This window comes from Lepidothrix coronata, unplaced genomic scaffold (assembly GCF_001604755.1).
Source record: "Lepidothrix coronata isolate B3197 unplaced genomic scaffold, Lepidothrix_coronata-1.0 Scaffold13, whole genome shotgun sequence".
NCBI classification, from domain to species: domain Eukaryota; kingdom Metazoa; phylum Chordata; class Aves; order Passeriformes; family Pipridae; genus Lepidothrix; species Lepidothrix coronata.
The window spans coordinates 5051257-5066517 of NW_016690193.1; the positions used below are offsets into that span (position 1 = coordinate 5051257).

Genomic DNA, 15261 nt, shown 5'->3' on the forward strand with positions numbered 1-15261 from the left:
CATTTGACAGGAAGCCAAAATCTGCCTCTTGATTTATTTAATTTTTAGTTTTGTTACACAAGTGATATACACCAACAGCAGGCTAACGTTAGTTATTAAGTGTGTATTTGTTGTGATTAATTAACAAGATTAATTTCTCTTAATACCACATGTGTAAGCTCAGTATTTCATAAAATCTCTCATCTTTACTTTACTTCATCATTTTAGTGAAAAAAGAAGCCTGCGTTTTTAAAGTCAATATAAATTCACATATTCACCTAGCTTTCTCTGCTTTAAATGCATATCTGCTATATTTTCCAGAAGAAAATTAGGAGGAAACTAAACAATATACTGAAATTGGTATTGTAATGTATTTCTAGAGCATTCAGTCTCACAGGATGTGCTGATAACATTTGAAACTGTGCTTTTCTAAGGTAAGATCCACTGCTTTTGTGCACTCAAATCTTTAGGCAACAAACCGTTGCCTAAAAGACCAAAGAGGAAAAAAGACTCCAGGCCAGTTTAGGAAGAGATAAGATAAGGGAACAAAAGCTTTAATGAGCCTCCAGGCCACAGGAATACAAACCACCAGGCATGTGTTCCGACACAGGTGCTATGATTTTATAATGATGTCCATCCAGTCCCCAATGATGTCCATCCAATCCCTGTTCGACCACCCCCCGGTTCTGCCCCATTCCGCTCTTCGGCACACCCCTTCGGGAATCGAGTCTGGGGGAGTTTGGGACCCCTCTTTCATCATCCACATCCTCCTCTCATCACACTGAGTCCTTGGAGGCCCTCCAAAGTTCCAGGCTTGAAGGTCACTTTTGCCCGTGTTTACATCTTCTGGTGCAGATGTTAAGGTGTTTTCTGCAATTCCACCTTGAAAAGAAGACTAAACAGCTAAGAGAATTTTGAGGGATTGATATGGGACGGGGTTTGGTATGTGCCACCATTAAGCTACTGCTGTTAACTTTTACTGGAAAATACTGGTAAGAGATATAATACAGTGAGACAGTAAAAGAATGCATGTTAATTATGCTGGTAGAGACCTCAGTGTGAAAATGATACCTGAGTTATGTGCTGCTGTAGTTACTTCTACTGGAAATATCTTTTTTAGAAGAGCAGATTTTTAAAGAGGTGGGCTATGAATAACTAAATCTGCCTGTACCATTGTGTGGAAAATGACAGGCCAATCAGTAAAATAAAAAAGGAAGGTACTAATTTACAGTGCACATGGCTAAATCAGCAATTTCAATTAATTTTAAACGTGTTTTGTAGCAGAAACCATCTGTAGGCATTTAATCAAAAAGGAAGGTGCCTTCTAGTCCTGCTCTGCAAATACCATGGAAGAGAACAATTGGGAAAGTAGCTGATTTCTCTACTTCTTCAGAGCTGCCTTTTTTTTTTTTTTTTGCCATGGGATCTACCTAAAGCAGAATCAGTAGCTGCATGATGGCTGTGAAAACACTCCTTTCAGCCATCTATTCTGGTTGAATGCAGATCTTCAATCAATATATTTTTCAGAAAAGTTACGAGGACATGACCTCGCTGCTACAGGAAAATGAACCATTTTCACTAATTACAAGTTCCTATTATTACCTTCCCATGTATAGTTTTTAACCTTTCTAGAATCTCAAATGACCTCAGTTCTGTGATTGCCATCATACCTGCACACCTAGCTGCAAAAACCCAAAATCAAAAAAGCCAAGGTCATATTTTGGTTCAAAAATAAGAAAACATGCAAATCAGTATTTCAGTGACAGCAGTCACAGACCTGTTAGTTTTAATCCTATTCCTGCTATATCCAGAAACATGCTGTTGACTTCAATGGGAGTTGGCATGAGTGCCGAACTATGAATAAATATGAAAGGTAGTTGTCAGTGATTTTCAGTGTGAAAATGATTTTGTAGACATTGTAAACAGAAGTGACAGGTGGCAAATACCCAGTCAGAAAACTCTGCAATTGAATTCTGCTAATGAAACACTTTACTTTCTACAGACCTAGTTTTCAGACAGTTCTCTAAGATCTATAGAGTTCAGGGAAACTTTTAGTACTTTTATTTATAATACTACTAGTATTTTTATTTATAAAACTTGCTGTTCATTATAATTTAAAGCTGTGAACACAAAGGGAATATTTAAACATATGCACTGTCATTAGACACTACAATCAATGTTTTATATTGCTCTACAATGCTCCAATATATTTGGGAAAATAATAACAATAATGATGTTTATGCAAACCTAAGTGTCAGTTGTGTAAACAGTTACCCATATCAACGTCAGTACGTGCATAAGCATCTTTGAAGAAGTAGGAGAATTTTTCTATCATCTCTAAAGATGCTTCACAGTTAATCCAGACCACGATTCTCAAGTGAGAAGTTACTTCATGCATTAAAAATTTGGAATTTTTAAGCAGTTTATTGTTTAATTTATTATAGAAGATGCATGAATACTAACTTAAGATTTCACTAATGGTATGAGATAAAAAGTTATCTTTTTGCAGCACTTGCAGGAGCTCAGTTTACTTTTATCACAAAATAATTACAATTATTTTGTATTTTATTTACTCCTAAAAAGCATTTTTTGTTCTATGAAATAAATAAAAATCAGATTTTGCAGACATTTGAAGGTAAAGGTCCAGTTAAATGAGTAAAATTCTATGCATTTTTAAGTTTGAGAAATCGCGCTGTAAGAGTAGGTAGTTGGAAGGAATCAGTAAGCACAACTACTAACCATTACTTCATATTCTAGACCCACAGTGCTTCTCCTTTCGTAGATTCTAATTTAGATTCCGTTGGCTATCGGCAAGACTTTGATCTTTACATTTAACTCCTGCTGCCTGTCAAGAACACTGCATGTCCTCCGGACGAGTTTTAATTCTTGGAAAGAAAAAGTTTCGAAGACATAAACTTCTTTTTCTTAGCTTTTCTCTTACAATTTTTGTGGAAGTATTTTACTTTCAGGGACTGAAAATGCAGATTAATCCTATATTTAGAAATATATTCCTTTAAAGTATGAGAGTAATTTCCAGGTGCTTTAGATTGGTTTTGGTTTTGCTTGTCTTCACTGCAGCACTTCCTCTGTTTCAATTACCTTCCTTTTCTTCCTTACCTGGGCACCTGGATCACTCGAAATCTCATCAGTTATGTCAGTTCAACATCAGGATTTCTCAAAAAAAAAATCCAAAACCAAACACAAAAATTAAATAGTGCGTTGTGGTTACATACAGCAGGTTGTTTCTAGTGTTTGTGAAGTATCTTTAGCTCTGCCTCAGGAAAAATGGCCACGAGCAGTCAGGCTCAACAGCTCCTGCAGCATAAGGAGTCCGGGGTTTTCAGGGGTAGTATCTCCATCTAAGGAAGCTGCTTAGCTGACGGTACAAGCCATGCTTTGGACCAAGGGTGAGGGTGCACAGATGTGCCACAGCCAAGGGCTGCTACTTCTGCCTAAGAGTGTGACAGGGGAAGCAGAGGATCAGGTGCTGTGAGGCTCCTGCTGGGCTTGCTATGGAGTGTTTTCACAGATAGGTTTTGACTCACAGGAAGAGAATATTTTTCCCACGCTGTCTTCTCAGCATGCCTCCCTGTTATTTGGTTCCAGCATAGGAAAATATTTACCCTACCAAAGTACTTAATGTGATACTTAAAATGGCAAATATGTATTTTATCAGCAACATTTGGGAATCAGTCCTTCCTTTAGCTACATGCCAAAACATGGGTGTAGTAATTAAGGTTCCTCTTGTGCCTTTAATTGAAACCAGAGATGTGGCTGCAATATAGCTTTCACATCTGGAGTCTGGGCTTCTCTCAGGGGTATGGTTGGATCTAAGGATTTGTTCAGACCATTACAGGGAAATGAGTCAGTCACAAAATCAGTATAAGAAATTCAGTGATACTTTAAAACTAGGGTTTTGCCCTGTCTTCAAGAACACTGGTTTCAATATTAAGGTACAGTGTTTTGTGTTATTACACAAATGCTAATATTTAAAGCAGAAGAAATTTGTGTCTCACGATGACCTTAACTGGCAGTTTTCTATTAGGTATGACTCACTACCACTTAAAAATTTGTAAGATTTGCCTACCTCCTTCAGTTACTTACATCTTGTGCTAAGGAGCAATACCCAAACAAAGTAATGCTTTGAAGGTGTGTGCACCCTGAACATGGTCAAGTTAACAATAAAGGAAGCAGCCAAAGAAAGCTTACTTATTTGTGCAGGATTTAATAAGACTATTAAATACTTACTTTGACTTCTTAAAATATTAACTTATATACTGATCTGGATTTGAACAATTTTCTCTGAGTATTTTAGAAGCCTCCTTTAAGTCCTTGGAAACAGATCAATCACTAGGGCTTTGATTCTGTTGCTACACACAGCACTTCAGATTAATAAAACAAAATTATAAAATTTAGCTTTTTGCTTGTGTTTGCTGATAGGCACAACAGCTGAAGCTGCAATGACCTGCTACTGATAGAATGGGTGATGGGTCCTAAACTGTCTTGCTCTCTGCAGAGGCACACTGACTGGCAAGGGTCAAAAAGCAGTGATTTCTGAATCCCTGATTCAGAATTTAGAGCCAATTCACAGATTAGAGCTGAATGGGAATAGCAAACCTCTGCCTTATGTAAAGGAAAGACAAGTTAACAGCTGCTTCTGTGGCTGCAATGGCTTCCACACCTCAGTGAGCATCTGCAAGTGCTGCAATCACTCTCACACTGGAGAAAGTTAAATTGAGTCAACTGTGTCTTCTGAGTGCTGCAAAGCAAACTAATCTTTTTATAATTGCTCAACATGTTCACCTAACTGATATATGATTGAAAATAAAAAAGTGACATTATATCATTATACCATACTCTGCTTGTCATAAGAGAAAAGTATTTAATGTTGCTTCTAATTTTTGTGTCATGTCCATAAACTAAGAGTATAAACCACTTTTAGCTACTGTTGAGAAGTGGTATTGCTTAATTATGATAAATGGCTGTGTTACTGTTAGGGGATTTTATGTATGATTGATTAATTGAACTGTATTTCATGACACTCTCAAGAAAGGTTTTAACAGAGGAAATATTCAGAAGCAACTAGTACAAATAAACATACAGGAAGGCATTTTGACTGTAAGACAAGTATAGATGTAAATATACGATGAAATGTTTGCACAAAGCATTTTGAGCACTGTTAAGTTATTCTGCAGCTATGACTATGCTATGTGAAGTCATCTTCATTTTTCTGAGTGGCACAGTGCCATGTTGCATTCAGACACTGAATAAATTTGTTGCTTGTAGTTTGATCTCACAGCAGATTATTTAATTTTAATTTTCAGTTTGTTTCCCAAGGTAACTGACATCAATTAATATGGCAGAGATGGAAAATTCACATTAAACACTGCTGCTCCCCTGGGATGAGCTCTCTCAAAGCCTTTTTGGAGTGAAATTAAAACCAGAATATTTTCTCATGTTTATTTTTTTTTTTTGGTTATGGTCAGAAAATGCCTTTAAACATTAGGAAAACCGTGAGGGCTGGCGTTCCTCATTCCTGAAACATATCTGCAGATGTTTGACTTAACTTGTGATGTGTGCTATCACCTTTCTCATACCTTTTTATGGTCCATTATACTGAAATTCCTCCTATAATCTCTACACTGGGGATTCATTATCTTCTCCTATCAGACCTTTAACACCACTCTCTAATTACCGTCTGAGTGAGACAGATTTTCATATAGCACAATAGATTTTTTTCTGAATATTAGTTACATAAAGTGCAAGATGCACTTAGGATACTAGATGCAAACTTGATGTTTTAATAAAGAAAGACCTAGACTATGCATAGAGTTTTTTTAGTATTTGAATCCTCTGAAGTGTCATGGAATTAGGTTTTCCACTTTGTTTATTTAAAGATGTGATTTAGGGGATTTTGTTGTTGCAGAGATCAGGAAGAGTTCTGAATTGATCACTGCTTGAAAATTGTTATACTATTAAATTGATAATGGTTTTGAACTGGGATCTCTGTTATCAAAGACTTAAAATGTTTTAGCAGTTATTTTTTAAATTCAAGATTTCTCTAAAAATTTACAGCCCAAATCCAGCAAAACATGTAAGTAAGATCCATCAAAGCCATAAGTTTTTTTAGCCTTTGACAATGATGCATGTATATATTTATGTTTATTTCAGTACACAGATCAGTCCAGCTACAGAAAAGATGGTTCTTTTTGGCTTTTCTTTCGTAGTATAGTAATATGTGTATATAGTAATATGGGTATATAGTGCCTTCTGAATAAAAATACTCTTATATATATATATATAAAACAATGCTTACAGTATAAAGTATTATGGATAGTTATGTATTTGGAGTCTGGTTCTTGCTTTGAATTTTTCACTGCCTTTTTTGCTACATAGTAGTATTCAGTAATAAAAAATGAAGCATTACTGATGTCCATGCAGCAGAAACAAATGAGTTTCTAAGCAAAAACTGAAATCAGAAATATAGAATGTTATATAAACATTCTTCAGTCTCTTGTTCTTAGCATTGTATTTATTGATTCTTAAAATAATACTTTAATTTTGATAGATGCCCCCTAGAAGCTGGCCTGACAACATTAGTATTACAGCATACTTTAAAGGGGCCTTTTCTGCCAAATATTTTTTTGCAGCAGCAGATCCAATGAAAGTAGTTTCTGCCTGTTTCTCCTTTTATCCACGCCACTTGTGCTGGGTCTGCAGCACTCCTCTGCTGTGCCATTCATTCCAGCTGTTCTGCTGATAACCTGTATCAGGGAATTAGTTATTTTTAACCCTGATACAGTTGCTGTGTGACCCTAAAAGCCCTTTGGGTGTCTCAGGGGCAGAAACAAGTGGTTTGGTGCACATGCTTATTAAAGCTATAGCGCCTTTGAAAGACATTGTTATTGTCCTATATCTGCAGAGAGAAAAATGTAATACTTAGCTGCTTCCAGAGTCACCAAAAGCTCTTGAGGATTATCTTTATAAAGTAGTGTCATATGAGGATGAAAGGATCTGATTCAGTAAGATACAGTCAATGGAAAATGAATGAACGAGCCTTTTTCAGATTCTCTAACTGAAATAAATCATAGAATTGTTTAGGTTGGAAAGACCTTTAAGATCATTGAGTCTAACCATTAACCCAGCACTTCCATCTTTACCATTAAACCATGCCTCTTAGCACCACATCTACACATCTTTTAAATACCTCCAAGGATGATGATTCTGCCATTTCCCTGGGCAGCCTATTCCAATTCTGAATGCTCTTTCCATGAACAAATGTTTCTTAATATCCAGTCTGAACCTCCCTTGGCAAAACTTGAGGCCAGTTCTTCTTGTCCTGTCACTTGGTAACCCTCACCTCACTATACTTCCTTTCAGGTCATTGTAGAGAGCAGTAAGGTCACCCCTGAGTCTCCTTTTCTCCAGGCTAAACACTCCCAGCTTCTTCAAGCTGCCCCTCATACGACTTGTGCTCCAAACCGTTCGCCATCTCCATTGCCGTTCTCTGGACACACTCCAGCACCTCAATGTCTTTCTTGAACTAAAGGGCCCAAAATTGGACACAGGACTTGAGCTGAGTGCAGGGGAACAATCACTTCCCTGGTCCTGCTGGCCACACTGTTACTGATACAGGCCAGGATCCATTGGCCTTCATGGCCACCTGGGCACACTGCTGGCTCATGTTCAGCTGCTGTCAACCAGCACCCCCAGGTCTTTTTCCACTGTGCAATTTTCCAGCTACTCTGCCCCCAGCCTGTAGCACTGCATGGGGTTGTTTTGACCCAAGGGCAGGACCCAGCACTTGGCATTGTTGAACCTTATACCACTGCCCTCATCACATAGATCCATCCTGTCCAAATCCCCCTGCAGAGCCTTCCAGTCCTCCAGCAGATCAACACTCCTGCCCAACTTGATGCTGCCTACAAACTGACTGAGGGTGCACTCAATCCCCTCATCCAGGAGATTGATAAAGTCATTAAACAGGACTGTCCTCAATCCTGAGCCCTGGGGAACCCCACTATTGACGTGCCAACTGGATTTAACTCCATTCACCACCACTCTGGGCCCAGACATCTAACCAGTTTTTTGCCTGGGAAAGAGTATGCTTGTCCAAGCCATAAGCAGCCAATTTCTCCAGGAGAATGTTGTGGGAAATGGTGTCAAAGTCTTTATTTGAGTAGGGTAGACTTCATCCTTTCCCTCATCCATCAAGTAGGTCACCTTGTCATAGAATGAGATCAGGTTTTTCAGGCAGGTTTTGCCTTTCATAAACCCACGCTGGCCTGCCCCCCTGGTTGTCCTGCATGTTGCTGTGTGATGGCACTCAGGATGACCTTCTCCATGACCTTCCCTGGCACTGAGGTCAGGCTGACAGGCTGCATCCTCCTTCTGACTCTTCTTGTGGATGGACATTACCTTAGCTAATGTCCCATCAACTGGGACCTCCCCAGTTAGCCTAGTAAAGTTAGCCTGGCTGCTGGTAAATGATGGAAAATGGCTTGGTGAGCTCTTCTGCCACTTCTCTTAGTAATCTTGGGTGCATCCCATCAGGCCCCATGGACGTGTGTGTGTCTAAGTCGTGTAGCAGGTCACTGATCACTTTCTCCTGGATTATGGGGGCATCATTCTGCTCTCCAGCTCTGTCTTCCACCACAGGGCCTTGGTACCCTGAGGACAACTGCTCTTGCTATTAAAGACTGAAGCAAAGAAAGCACTAAGTACCTCAGCCTTTTTCTCATCCTTTGTCACTATGTTTCCTCCTGCAGCCAACAAAGGATGGAGATTCTCCTTAGCCCTCCTTTTGTTGATGATATATTTGTAAAAATATTTTTATTGTCTTTTACAGCAGTAGTCAAATTAAGTTCTAGCTGGGCTTTGGCCCTGTAACAAACAGGGAACCCTTATTAAAATGAAAAGTGCAGCCTTTTTTTTAAATATGGTGTTCAAAAGTTATCACCTTAAAAAACATAAAAATCCTTTGATGTTTCCAAGCAACAGCTTCAGTTATGTGGTCAAATTCCCATGATGTTAGTTGTCACCAGGCAGTTGTTTTTACACAAGATGCTAACCTTTGGCTTTGGATGGTTTACTGTTGAAGTGCACATACTAACTTTAGTGATATGTGTCTCTATTACAAAAAGGATTACAAGCATCAAGTAAATGAGATTAAAGTATCCATAACAAATGAGTTTCATTGCACTGTATCAGGTAGTTTTTAATAGCTGCTTATGAAGAATTAAAAAGGTTTTCTCATTAGAATTCTGCTCTTTCAGAAACCTCATCCATCTATGTGACCAAAAATATATCAGATAAAACAAGTCCTCTGCCATAATCACTCCAGTCCCCATTTATCCAAGAACTTAACTGTGCATGCAACTCTAGTTACCTGAAGCATTGAAGTCAGTAGGGGTTACATGCTTGAAAGGGCACATGAGATTAAGTGCCTTCCTGAACAAGGTCCTCAAAAAGCCATTATTTTAATGTACTTATGATAAAACTGGCATGTCATGGGAATTTAGAAGAGAAAATAAATGTTTTTAATTTTTTTCTTTTTTTTGTTTTGTAGGGGCACACATTTTTTCTGTGATGATTTATAGCTACCAATAACCTTCCACAGTGGTTGCCTTATCAACTTACTGTTCTGGCATCTTCTGGTCTTGCTAGTAAACAAAAGAGAACTATTTAAGTGCAAAGCCAAGTACTCTTAATCTCAAGAGAGAGACTTCGTACAGTATGTTCTGTACAAAACTGAAAGACTTGAAGATCACAGGGGAATGTCCTTTCTCCTTACTGACTCAAGGTCACATTACTGAGGAACATGACAAGGACTGCACAGAAAACAGTTCTAGAGCAGCACTGCCCATCTGCAAAGAAGTCCATGAAAAAGATGGTCAAGCAAACCTTCCACAAAGGAAAACGAGCCGAAGTAGAGTGTACCTGCACACACTAACTGAAAGCATCTGCAAACTAATCTTTCCTGAGGTAAATAGATACTGCATAATAATAAAACTTTAATAGCATTTAATTATAAATGTTAAAAAAGCATTCTATGCCCGACTTTATCTGTAAGCCTTTAGAAAGTTGTTTTAATTTCAAAGCTTGTGTTCTTATGTAGTTCTTCATAGTCTAAATCCTCATTTCATCTGCTTCCATTCCTTTTGGATATAATTTGCCACAATCTCTTTTGTGGACACCATTCCTTCCACTGTATTTCTCTATATTTTTGCCTTATATTTGCAATCTTCACAAATCTTTTTAATTGTTCCTTTTAAATCTGTCTATATCTGTAGCATTTTTTTTACATAGAGATACAATTATAGAAACTTTGTCTTGTTACCTAATTATGTAAATTATGGGGTCATGTCATCAATTCACCTAACTGAATCCATACTGCTAAGTGCATTAGTCATTATCACAAAAAAATTAAAATAGCTGTTTCCATCTGCTATGATGCTAACCTCCTGTCATACTATTTTTAAAAACATTATCATTTGTGTTTACCACAAAGATATTCTTATATCTCTGCTCAATTTAAATGAAAACAGGTACAGTGCAGGCTTGCTTGAGTGGAGACGAATACCATGGTTTATCTCTGTAAAAAGAACATGAAAAATGCAGCTCCATAAAATTTAACACTTGGCCTTGCCTCAAATTCTGTGGAAGGTTGAAGGAACTGACTGATATATTGGGACTACAAATGGCAAATGGGCAATTCTGTACACTCATTTAATTACAATTCCGTTATGGACATTCAGTGTACCTTATTTAAAGTGCTGGAGTTTTCTTAAGTCTGTTTGCAGATCTGGTTATGCAGCTCTTCGTATCTATTACCCATTCACTAAACCTCTAGATAATCAATTTTTGATAAATCTTTTTTTACCTCTGCCGCATTTACACAGACGAAATCCATCCCTTTCAACCTGTGAACTGATCTTTAAATTTATAAAGGAGAATACTTTTAATCCAAGAATGAATAAACTGGCGAAGCACCGTTTCTGTGGTGTCACGATAGCTGTTTTGCTTTTCTAGTATATAGTTAGTGGGATTTTTAACGAAGTAACTGATATTTTTTCTCTTTAAAGAGTGGTATAAATGTATGCAGCTGCCTATTATATAATCATGATAGGCTAGTTCATCATCTGTGACAAAAGCTTGGCAAAGTTAAAGATATTATAATCAAGTCATATTCATTGGAACTTTGTCCAAGTATAGTAGTCTGTTCTCTTGCTGATTTGGGGTCAAGACCTAAGCATCTCCCTAATCTCAGTTTTCCATAAATGGTTTTTGCTTGTTTTCTACATTTTGAATCCATGGTACTGTGGGGTTTTTTGGGGGGATGTGTAATATTAGAAAGTTGCGTTAGTTATAGTTATTTCTTAGCAGCACTGTCTTTATTGCCGCCTGAAAACCTGGAGGTAAAGAACATCACTGTATTTAAATACACAACCACTGGTGCCCATGAGCTTAGGGGCTTAATTATAGAGATACCGGAGCTGAAGACATCAACATAAAGGAAACCCCAAACACAGAAATGACATGCTGTTTCTAATAGCAATACCATCTTAAAAAAAGATGTTCATCCCAAGGACAGCGAAGTAATTCTTCTCTGTATAAAAATGTTATTCTTATGATTAAATTTTCAGCAATGACATTTCAATCAATATACATTTTTCTTTCTCCAGTTTGAAAGGCTAAATCTTGCACTTCAGAGAACACTTGCAAAACACAGAATAAAAGACACCAGGTATGTATGTGTGATGAGCTTGTTACTAACTTCACTGCAAAAACATTTTTCAAACAGTTCATAGGGACTGACGTGGTGACTGGGAATCAGGACTTCTGGAAACTGTTTTCAATTATCTTGTCAAACTGTTGTGTAACATTTCATGTAATGTAAGTTAGTAATGATTTATTTTATTTTAAAATATTCACAAATATTTATATCACTCACAAAGTTGACTTAATGGGCAAGTTTAGCCATTTGTACAGGGAAACAGGCAAGGACTTTGTTTAAAATGAGCAAGTGTTTTGGAGGAATTCAGAGACTGCTTGGGCATAGATGGAAAGATAGATATGGTTGTGTATGGGTCTAGCTCAGTGTTTCTAAGATCCCAAGGAAAGAGTTTTAAATACTAACAATTAGTATTATACAAAAGAATTTGGCTTCTGATACAGTGAACAATCATATGCTCCAGATACTGACATATGTTTTCCTAAGCTCACTTGGCTTCTGGTTTCTGTTTCTGAGGAACTCAGTTTGATTTTAAGCACTCCTTAGTAGTAATCCAATATTAATCATTTGAGCCTTGTAGGGAGTGAGAATTTATTAGCATCTCACTATACACTGAATATTCAATTTATTGAATGCATGTGAAAAAATAAGCCCCTCAAGTTAAATCTCTTTTCCAAGTGAAGAAAATATTGAAGTTGGAAACTACAATGTTGCTCACCATGATAAGAATAGATAATTTCAATGTATCTTTTTTTAAATTATACTTGATATTTTTAAAGCACTTTACATACACTGACTGAACCAAAGACAGCTGGTCAGATGTGCATTGGAATTGCTGACTGGCTTATTGCTATGAATGTTTGCCCTATCTCTAATTATATGTTTCTTCCTGGAGTATTGGTTTAAAACAAAAAATTACTATGATATTCTTAATGAAGTAATAATGCAAATGTAAAACAAATCTAAATGTCTGTATTGCTTTTGCATATCTATTGTATTTCAAGTGAAGAAATTCCGAAAGCTTGGATCGGGAAATTATTGTTATATGGAGGTTAATCTATGCTACATGTCCTTCTCATAATTTTGAGTCAGACATTCAACAAACAGGTTGATGTTTATTGTCCTCAGAGAACTCAGAGGTCTGCAGTTTTGTGTCAAAAATCTGGAATACTATCAGTGAAAAAATAATTTTGAAATTCAGAGTTGTTATTGGCATTTCCTCTCAAAGCAGAAATACCTTCTCACCTCTTTTTAATTTATGCAACGTAATTCCAAAAAATGCTTGAATATAAATTCCAATTGTATTACACAACACATTCTGAAATATAGTTATAGCTTCAAGAAAAAAACAAAAACCAAATAAAAAACAGGACTGTTGCAATGACAGGCAAGAGAATGTGGCCTCAATCCATAATTTGAGCTCAGACCACCAAAACTTTAATTCACCAGAAATGCAAAGGATAATCTAAGATCCTACCAGGACCCCTTTTTTAATTAATTAAAAACTTCCTATTTGATCAGCAAAACTTGGTCTGTACACATTAAACACAAGGTAGGTAACTTCTGTACTTACTATTTTTTCTATGCTTATCTTACATTTTTAGGAATTTTATTTGTATTTTTATGATCTTTACAGAATAACTGGGGATAGTGAAGATTTTGAAAAAATTATCAGTGATCATGCTAATGCAGCAGGTAATGTAAACTTGTTTAATAGTAGAGAAATAGATGATATATGCCCTATATATAAAAGAATATATTCTATATAAATTAGTCTTATTACTAAGAAATAATTTCTTCCATGTAAGGGTTGTGGTGATGCTGCCAAAACAGAGGCAGCATCTGTGATCTCTGTGATGTCTGTGAAACTCTGATCTCTACAACTAAAATCAAAATTTGGGCTAAAAAGACAAGTTTCTTGAGTCTGAGCTGTCATAGAATCATCCACCCCTAAGATTCAACATCCGGAAGGAATTATACATTAGTAATAAGTTACAGTTTTATACTAATGAAAAACTGTTTGATCCTTTTCATCGTCTGAAGGACTGTAGTGTGTCAGAAGAGAACTGCTGTAATTTTAAATACGTAACTCTGGCTACATCTGTAATAGTAAATTAACATTTCCAGGAACTGAAATATGGTCTTCCATACACAGTTGGTCTGTGACAGACAACACTTTTCCAAATGATTCCCAGTAACATCTGGGGAATTGGAACATTCCCAACAGTCACTTTGCATCCAGTTATCCTGTTAAAACCAATTTACTAGCAAAGATGTGAGCCATTCTGTGCCAATTGGCCTTAGTGCTCTGGAATATTCCTAGAGTCATTTAATGTACCAGGCATAGTACTTATATCTGCATATCCTATTTTATTCTTGTGTTAATTTTAAAATTCTTATTTTACTGCTTTATATGAATCTAAGGGAGTTGAGTTAAATCTTGTGCCAAAGTGTGTATTCATTTTGTTTACATCTCTTCAAAGAACATCTGATCCTGGATGTTTTTAAACTACAACCAATTGCCTCCCTGTTTCCAGGCCCCATTTCCAGGACTCCTAAATAAGAATGCCCTCAGGTGTCAATGATGGATCAGGGAGGGATATTGCTAATTTGTTTTGGCCTAGGATAAAAAAATGTGGAAGTTAGCCTTTGATTCAGAATGATGAATGCATTTCTGACTAAAATGTGGTTCCATGCAGGTGTTCCCGTGGAGTCTCTACGGGAATCTCTCGGTGAAGAGCTGTTTAAAATATGCTATGAAGAGGATGAACACATATTAGGGGTTATTGGAGGGACCCTTAAGGACTTTTTGAACAGTTTCACTACCCTGCTGAAGCAGAGTGGCCACAGCCAAGAAGCAGGAAAAAAGGACAGACTTGAAGATGCCTCCATATTATGCCTGGAGAAAGATCAGGACTTCTTAAATGTGTATTATTTCTTTCCTAAGAAAATCACAAGTCTTATTCTGTCTGGTATCATTAAAGCAGCAGCTCATATTTTGTATGAAACTGAGGTGGAAGTGATGCTCATGCCTCCTTGTTTCCATAATGACTGCACTGAATTTGCTAATCAGCCTTATTTGCTGTACTCTATACAAGTCAAAAGTGCAAAGCCTTCCTTATCTCCCTGTAAACCACAGTCTTCACTTGTGATTCCTGCCTCTGTGTTCTGTAAGACCTTCCCATTTCATTTTATGTTTGACAAGGATATGTCAGTTCTTCAAATTGGAAATGGGATAAGAAGACTTTTGACCAGGAGAGAATTTCAAGCTAAGCCCAATTTTGAAGAATATTTTGAAATTCTTACCCCCAAAGTAAGCTGCACTTTTAGTGGAATAATGACAATGCTAAATATGCAGTTTACTGTACGAGTTAGAAGATGGGACAATATTGATATGAAACCATCCATGGTAAGAGCTCTTTACTGCTATTTACTTCTGTGAGGAATTTGTTTTCTTCAGATGGAGTTAAAATATCCAAAAAACATGGTGCATTTTGCATTTTCTACCTCCAAATATCTAATATAACTGCATAATAATAATTTATTTA

At 36.9% G+C, this 15261-nt stretch overlaps 1 protein-coding gene across 1 annotated transcript in view; it reads left to right on the forward strand.

Moving 5' to 3' along the window:
* GUCY1A3 (guanylate cyclase 1 soluble subunit alpha) overlaps window positions 1-15261 on the forward strand; it is a 34860-nt gene that overhangs the window by 11581 nt on the left and 8018 nt on the right. Inside the window, exons 2-5 of the mRNA XM_017805982.1 lie at window positions 9548-9963; window positions 11664-11725; window positions 13350-13408; window positions 14413-15122. Of these exons, the coding sequence (XP_017661471.1) occupies window positions 9715-9963; window positions 11664-11725; window positions 13350-13408; window positions 14413-15122 (1080 nt within the window). The 5' untranslated portion in view covers window positions 9548-9714. The remainder of the gene's footprint in view (window positions 1-9547; window positions 9964-11663; window positions 11726-13349; window positions 13409-14412; window positions 15123-15261) is intronic.